The sequence below is a fragment of the Photinus pyralis genome, unplaced genomic scaffold, assembly GCF_008802855.1.
Source record: "Photinus pyralis isolate 1611_PpyrPB1 unplaced genomic scaffold, Ppyr1.3 Ppyr1.4_LG1, whole genome shotgun sequence".
In the NCBI taxonomy this organism is placed as follows: domain Eukaryota; kingdom Metazoa; phylum Arthropoda; class Insecta; order Coleoptera; family Lampyridae; genus Photinus; species Photinus pyralis.
In genome coordinates, this window is record NW_022170249.1 from 6542082 (window position 1) to 6550953 (window position 8872).

An 8872-nucleotide genomic window follows, 5' to 3' on the forward strand; every position below is an offset into this window, starting at 1 on the left:
GGAACATTGAGCTTAAAACTACATTTTAAGAAATGGACTGTCCGTACCAACAATACTACGTAAATCAGGCGGGGTCTGGTATTGGCACGATTTATAGAGGTGTGCCGTACCAAAGAGGTCATGGGATTGGGAGCTGGCTGGGCGGAGTGTTCCGTTCCATATTACCCTTGTTTAAATCGGGAATGCGCGCTGTGGGAAAAGAAGCTTTAAGAACTGGTACAAATGTACTAGGAGACATAATTGAAGATAAACCAATCAAAGAAGCGTTTCAAGAGCGAATTGGAGAAGCAGGAAGAAACCTTAAACGAAAAGCCGATGAAAAAATTGATACGTTAATGCGTGGATCTGGTTATAAAAGACCACACATGATCGATTACGGTCAGTATAAAGTTGCCGCGGAGAAGAAAACTACAAGGGTGAAAAAAGCTCCTAAGAGAAAAGTTGTTAAACTAAAATTCAGCGACATTTTCTCAAAGAATGGCGTTCCTTCACGCACAGTCATGTGAATGTATCAAGTCTGAGTTGGATTTATTTGCACTTCCCGCAACACAAACCAGTATCGAAGGTGGAGAATGGGTGTTTTACAAACCTTTATCATCACTATCAGACGACGCTCCGATTGAATTCGTGGTCCCCGGAAATGGAAATGATTACCTCGATTTAAGTCATACTATGCTCTACGTTACGGCGAAAATTCTAAAACAAGATGACACTGCATTGAGTACAGAAGATGTTGTAGCACCTGCCAACAATTGGTTACATACGCTGTTCAGTCAAGTGGAAGTATGTTTGAATCAGAAATTAGTGTCACCACCAAGTAATACTTATGCGTATCGTGCATACATTGAAACACTGTTGAATTATGGGTCTGAAGCCAAAGCAACTCATCTGGGGTGCTCGTTATGGCATAATGATACTCCGAAGCAAATGGACGCATTAACAACCGATAACAAGGGTTTCACCACTCGTCAAAATTCCACAAAACTAGGCAAAATGGTGGAAATGATTGGACATGTGCACGCGGATTTATTCAATCAAGAAAAGTTCCTCATAAATGGTGTTGAAATGAAAGTAAAGTTTGTTCGAACAAGAGACTCCTTCAGTTTAATGGCCGCTTCTGGATCAACATACAAAGTGAAAATTGTGGACGCCAGCTTGCTGGTTAGAAGAATGAAAATTAATCCGGTAGTTCTTCTCGCCCACACAAAAGCATTAGAAACCACTCCGGCAAAATATCCTATTAGTCGAGCGGATGTGAAAGTGCTGACCATTCCCGCAGGCCTTCAACGCAAATCATTGGACAACGTGTTCCTTGGACAACTACCAAAACGTTGCATAATTGGTTTTGTTTCGAATAAAGCGTTTAACGGTGAATACGCCTCTAATCCGTTCAACTTCCATCATTACAAGATTAATTACATGTCTTTGTACATTGATGGTCAACAAATTCCGTCAAAACCTTTACAACCAGATTTCACTCAGGAAGGATTATACGTAAGGGCCTACCACACATTATTTTCTGGAAGTGGAATACATTTTTTGAACGAGGGAAATAACGTATCACGATTGGATTACCCGCACGGGTACTGTTTAATGCCTTTCGATTTAACGCCGGATTTATCCGCAAACGCCACAACTCATTGGAACTTGGTGAAGAACGGTTCTCTCCGCATCGAAGTTGGCTTTCAAGACGCATTGACTGAGACAGTGAATTGCCTCGTATACGCTGAATTCGACAATGTGGTAGAGATAGACAAACACCGAAATGTCATCGCAGACTTTAACATTTAAAAAAGTTTCTTTTGACGACTCCCGGAATAGTGTACATTACATCTCTACATGGCCACATGCACACCACCAAGCTAGAAAAGGACCTTGGATGCAGTACGCAATAGATGCCGCCCGTTTCCAAAGACGAATTCATCAACTTGATTACATCATCTCCCCTATTTTGGAAAAAAAGCTAGTGCGCATGACAGAAGGAATAAAATTATAATGTTATAATTAATCACCGCAGTTTATAAGACGATGTTACATGTGATGGACGCTTACGTCGACTTTCAAGGATTCCGTGGCAGTTTAAAGGAGTTTATTCCGAAAGAAATATCAATCGTCTCGTCAGAGGGACCTAGTTGCACAACTTTACTGATTAAACCGCCCACCAATTATAGTGTAACATCATCTATGAAAAAAGAAATCAAATTCTTAGAAGACTGTTATCATGGATTGAAATGGGACTTCGGCTACATTACATTCGAGAACTTTGAAGAAGAAGTACGTACATTACTTCAACCCTTCAATAGAGTATACGTCAAAGGAGTGGAGAAGCAGTACTTGTTAAATTTCCTCGACAAGTTTGTAATTAATCTGGAAGACGTTGGGTGTCCGTCCCTAAAGAAGTTAAAGAAAAACCATAGTGGATTGCGCTGCCTCAATCACGCAGAGAACACGTTTATGTGCGCTCAAGAAAATGCATTAATTTTGTACGAATGGGCACAAATTGATTCCATCAATGAATACCCTAGAACTTCAACGATCGTTGAATCTGATTCAGAAGAAGGCTGCGCGTGCTGTTTTCGCATCAAATGAACTCCTACGTACAAGTGTACGACGCCCCTTCGCTACAATTGTCAATACAGACGTCTCAACACGGTCAGGGGAACATTGGAACGCAATTTATATAGATAAAGATGGAAATGGAGAATATTTCGATTCATTTGGTCGACCCCCAAGCGGATTACATCTCAAATTTTTGAAAAAACATACGCGGCACTTCACGTTTAACACGAAAGTGATCCAGCACCCCTTATCAACTTATTGCGGACAATATTGTATATTATATTTATTGTTCAAATTAAATGGTTTATCACTTAATGAATTTAGGGATATGTTTAATGACGATTTAGAATGTAATGATGATATAATTGATTTATTGTACAACACAACTTTTTATAAGCTTAATTTATTTGTAGAATAAACACGAAAATGAATTTGGGCGTTTTATTTAAAAGAAGTAAAATTGAAAGAAAAGGATCGGTTTCAGGTAAACACTACTTACTGTAAACGAACCCCTTATACTCTTTAACAAAAGACTTACAGTAGACACAATTATGCTAATTTCTACCGAAAAACGATTCCCGCTAAAATCATAGTGCAATTCATAGAAGAAGTTAATCCTGGCGCCTACCCTAATACCTGTGCTCCTGGCGCTAAAACGCCTTTGCTTATTTTTCATTTGCAAATGCATTCAAAATTTCTAGTTTTCAGAAAAGCAATCAAATAGTACAATATAATGACCATTAACCGGAATCATCTGGTATCCAATATTACTTAGTAGCCCTTTTATGAGTATCGGCTTAAGTACGGATTTCTCGTTTTAAAGTAAAAGTAAACAAGCAGAACAATATAGGACCCTTAATGTACATGGACTCTCATTTGCATTTCCCGAAATTATGTCTGAAATTTGCTACTCATTTTTTTTTCGTGCATCGTGTCCACTAACATTGCAGCGCCGTCCGCGACTCGTGTGTAGTTACTCTGTTAAACGTGTTTCTTTGTGAAATGGACAGCGAACAAGTTACCAAAATTAACCTCAAGGCCCTCAGGGAGCTAGCGGAGGATGTTGAACGGTTGCCAGGAGATGCTGTCCTGCACTATCTAACGGGCTTGGGGTGTCGAGCCGTCCCGCTGCAGAGGCCCCATGTAATGGCCTTGCGGGAGTTATGCATGCGGAGCGTACTAAGTACTGGAGTGCAACGGGGGTGTTTACCCAGAGTACTCGGGAATCAAGTTACAGCACTTCATGCCCGTCAGGTAAATCAGCGGGAAGAGGTGCGGAACCTTCGTCGTTCAGCGGCGTACCTCAATACGGAACGCGTAGAGTTGCATAACAAGGTGTTCGTGCCGAGGCTGTCCAGCAACTAGTTGCGTGGGCTGATGACAACCCTCTGAATGGAGCCGCCGATTACCCACAATTAGCTGTTCACTCCAGTGCTATTTTGGAGCTTTGTAGTGATAGTGTACGGGACTTAGTAAACAAATACGATGTCCTTCATGTGCGTGTTGGTGAGGTAACCGGTAGATACAATCACATTTTTTAAAATAGCTAAGTTAAGGTAGGTTAGTTTGTAAATATTAGTTTTAAGTTAGATTAGATTGTACATATTAGTTTTAAGTTAGTTTTTAGTGTGTACATATTTAGTTTTTAAGCTTGTACATATGTTCTGTGGATTTAGGCATTGTTGCAATAAATATAGGTAATTAAAACATGTTTGCTTATTTCTAGCTTCTATTTCAGAAAAGTGAAGTGAACTAAGTGCAATGTGTAAGACAGAGATAAACGCATTGAGTAAGAGAGAGAGAGAGAGAGAGAGAGGATAGAGATAGAGAAAAATTTGAATTTCCCGCCTTTGGCGACCATTTTGTCTTTAATTTTAGGATAATTACATGTGTGTAATTACTCATTACATATGTGCAATTATTTACTACATATGTGTAATTAGCTTCTTTATTATGCCTTCTAATTAAATTAATTAGATCAATCAAACCGCGAATTAAATTAATCGAAGGAAATTCCAGGAAATCAAACCGCGAATTAAATTAATTAGAACAAATTCCAAGAAATCAAACCGCGAATTAAATTAATCAAACCGCGAATTAAATTAATCAAACCGCGAATTAAATTAATTAAGCCACCGAATAAATTAATCGATCAAATCAAATGTCAATAAAGACCAAAATCCCACAATTTTTAATTAATTAACCAAATCAAAGTCCAAATTCCACGAAATCAACCAAAAACACCCCCGGCCACGTGGACGGCCCCCACCAATCAATTTAATTGACCTTGATTGACCCCGCGAATAAAATCCAAGATGGCGCCGGAAGTGTCGTGGTTCTACTCATTGTTGACCATTTCAGCTTGTATATTGCATATGTGTATATTAAATGGAGGCTACGGCAAGGATATTTTGGATATTAACATGGAATTAGAGGAACACAGACATGAGATTTATAATGACGTACGTAGAGAGAACATTGCTACAGCAGCTGTTGAAAAACGTAACTGCATTGTAAATAACTTGCCCTAGTACAAATATTTATTATGTCAAAAAAGTAAACAATAAAATAATGCAATTTTAACTATTTAGGAGTTTCATTTGCTTTTTCCATGACAACTGTAATTCGTTCAAGTAAATTTAAAAATCGCTCTTGGCGCTCTAATCTTTCCTTGTGGCGAGTTTCTACAGGGTTGCGCTTTCGTCGTTGCATGAATGTTTCATTTTCTGGTGTTGACGAAAGTGACCTTTTTGAAGTGGGAGATGGTGCTGCATTTCTGTCAGATAAGCCTGCATTTGCTGATTTGCTATTTATAATAATTCCATAAAATTATATTTTACAAACCTGCATTTACTAGCCCTTCTCGCACACTGCATGTTGCTACTTGGGTAATTTCTGGTTTGGACTGTAAAATCTCATTTAACACATCGTAATATTCCCGTAGTGTTTTGCATTATTTCCGCTTGTATTATTATGATCTCTCACACCTTTATACATAACTGTTAACCCTTTCCATTGTGTGTCGCATTGCTGGGCACTGATAGCAATCCTGCTCTGTTTGATAATTCCGTAGAAATTTTTTGTCACACTACTTTTTTTAACTTGGATTGAAATTCTTCACTGTGTTCCTTACATAACTTGATTAACATTGTCTTTGGTCCAAACTTTACTTGAAATTTCATTATCCGTCGCGTTCGTTTTGGTGTTGCCTAAAAATAAAGTAACCGATTAATGTTGTCGATATAATTATTAATTCTGTCATTACCGTGGTCTTTAGAAATGGCTTGTGAAGTTTCTGTTCTATCGGCCATATTGTTACTGCATTGTGCATGGAATAATAAGGACGCTGCAAAAGATTCATCTAAAAAATGAAAATTGTGTTAAATTTTCTGAAAGAAAGGTACATTGGTACGCCTTTGCATAATCCGTAGAAGTTAGTTGGATTATATAGTTTCTGTCATCTTCAGGATTATATAATACCAATTCATAGGCCTTTACGTTTATTCATTCAGGGTGATAAACTTGACCCAACTGGATTGCTCGGATAACTCGCCCAGACTAACAGATTCGATCTGTAATAAACGAACGGTCCTGTGTTTCAATCAAATTATTGATTGAGGTTATGCTTATGTTAGTACATTGCACACATTTACATAAACATGGATTTAACTACTAAGATTGCATGCGTTACCGCGGCAGTCGTCAATTATTATTCAGACAGCGAAGACGATTCATATTATACAATTAATTTATATAACCAACAAAAAAAAAGATACAAAAGGGTATGCATTTCGAAACTATGAAGAGGTTATCTGTCATTATACTATGGATGGTAAGCTTAAACCAATTAAAAAATTTGTAAAACTGAAAATTGTAGATTTCATAAGTCACTTTAGAATGCAAAGGTCAAGTATAGAAAATTCCAATGCATGTCCATGTAATAGTCATATGTTAGGAGACTCTGCGTACCCACTTAAACCTTAACTTACTTACCTCTTATAAAGATAATGGTCGCTTGACCCAAAAACAAAAAATTACAATAGAAAACACTCTTCAACGAGGGTTTTGTGGGCGGCATACAAGTAGACGATACAAAATAAATAATTCTATTTACACTTACATATTTACAATACTATATAACCAAGATACAACCAGTGGTCGATGCGGTGGATACGGAAGGACTGGCTTTTACCAACCTCTCGTACCGACAGGTACTCTGGATGCAAAGTTACGTATGCGCCATACAATATCTTTACTTAGTAGTCTGGACAATGCATCTGCGTGAGCTAAATCCTTGCCTGCCCATCTCTGTAAACGTGATGCTGTTAGGATAGGTAAATTTGCTTTTGATCCAAGCATTGTTTTGATAGGCTGATTATCCGTGAGCAATGTAAATTTACGACCGTATATGTATTTATGAAATTTTCTTATCGCGTACATAATGCCTAATGCCGAGTCCACACAGAGCGCTATGCTAGGTATGCTATAGACAATTTAAAATCAAAGTTAAGCGTTTCCTTACCAGTAAAGCGTTATATTCTGTGAATGAGTTTTTAAGCACACAAATATCACCGACAAACATATTATAAACTTTGTACGCTTACATGTATGTAGCTACCTAAAATATTATTTATGTATATGTTAAATGTAAAATCATTGTATCGTATAATGTGTATTTATGTTGTATGTTACTTTGTAGGGTAAGTCGGGGGAAGATGGCCATATGGGGAAGATGGCCCACTCAAATAATTCCAATGTTTAACGATCGATGGCGTTGCTGGTGCTGTAATATAGATCCTAGTGGCATCAGTTTGCTGTGTAGCATGTGTATTACGCACCACGATTGTTCAATGTAAGTATAAAATAACTTTGAATTGTTTCATTGGCTTGAATATTTTTCAACCACATACAAAACATTATATGATAGCATATGATACATGTTAGTTTCATGCTGCAGGTATTTTTTTTGTGGAAGTAGAAACTTTAGAGATGATCCTAACCTATAGTTCCGGTTGGTGCTGTAGTTATGCCGCTGCAAACCTGCTATGGCCATCTCTCCCAGACAAAAGGGATAGATGGCCATGTTTTCTCTGGGTGTGGTGGCCATGTAGTTAATTGCATTATTTTTGTTCTTCGTAGATGCCAAGAACGTATACCCCGAAGCACGTTCGATGCCGTGGCAATTGGAGCCAAAATGATTTGATACTTGCTATCGAAGCTGTGAACCAGAACAATTCCTCCGTCAGACAGGCTTCCATGACATTCGGCATACCGCGAAAAACCCTAGAGAGACGTTTAAAGAATAATAATCATCTGAAAGGCAGCATGGGTCCTGACTGTATGCTAGGGAAGGATAATGAAGCCCGATTTTCACAGCATCTGAAATTGATGCAAAGGCGGGGTTTTCCTCTTACAAGAGATGATCTACGTCGCATTGCTTACGAATATGCTGCTCAGATTGGCATTAAACATCGCTTCAATAATGAAACCAAGAAAGCGGGCTACGACTGGCTAAATGCGTTCTTGAGAAGAAACCCTGACATATCCGTAAGAAAGTCCGAAGGCGTTTCCATTGCCCGATCTCAAGCTATGAACCGCCAAGAAGTTGAAGCGTACTTTGAACTGCTCCGCACCACCCTCGAAGAGCATAACTTGTTTGATAAACCAGGCCACATTTATAACATGGATGAATCTGGTCTGCAGCTGAACAGCAGGCCCGGACATGTCCTGGCAGCAAAGGGTTCGAAAGCAGTTTCAACTGTTACTTCGACTGAGAGAGGAGAGACGATTACCGTCATAGGCTGCTGTAACGCTGAAGGGACAGTTTTACCACCAGCATGCATAATGAAAGGTAAAAACAAGAAACCAGAGTTTACTGACAATATGCCTCCTGGTTCTATCCTGTATATGTCTCAGAAGTCGGCCTATATCAACAGTACCATTTTCCTGGAGTGGTTAAGGGACCACTTCCTTCCTCGAAAACCAGCTGGGAAAGTGCTGCTAATTTTGGATGGCCACGGCTCACACTCCACATCAATCGAAATGCTGAATTTTTGTGACTCCAATGACATAATTCTATTATGTCTGCCGAGTCACACAACACATTATCTCCAGCCACTTGATAGAGCGGTGTTTAAATCCCTTAAAGGCAACTTTTACAACGCCTGCCGACTGTGGCTAAAAAATCATCCGGGTCGTCGCATCACGAGACAACAGTTTGGACAACTTCTGCAAGAAAGTTGGGGCAAATCAGCATCTAATGAAAATGCGGTTTCCGGTTTTAGAGCATGTGGGATTTTCCCATTTAACCCAC

General features: G+C 38.9%; 1 protein-coding gene and 1 long non-coding RNA gene across 2 annotated transcripts; one reads left to right on the forward strand and one right to left on the reverse strand.

Annotated features, from left to right (window-relative positions):
- Positions 1–672: 672 nt before the first annotated feature.
- On the forward strand, positions 673–1791 carry LOC116169430 (uncharacterized protein F54H12.2-like). The gene has a single exon (XM_031485556.1). It carries the CDS (start codon positions 673–675, stop codon positions 1789–1791), a length of 1119 nt encoding a protein of 372 aa, XP_031341416.1.
- Positions 1792–5253: 3462 nt separating this feature from the next.
- Positions 5254–6965, reverse strand: LOC116161791. The gene is made up of 4 exons (XR_004143429.1): positions 6680–6965; positions 5825–6131; positions 5404–5768; positions 5254–5357 (listed from the first exon to the last, which is right to left on the reverse strand). It is a non-coding gene; the product is annotated as an uncharacterized LOC116161791 (long non-coding RNA).
- Positions 6966–8872: the final 1907 nt, after the last annotated feature.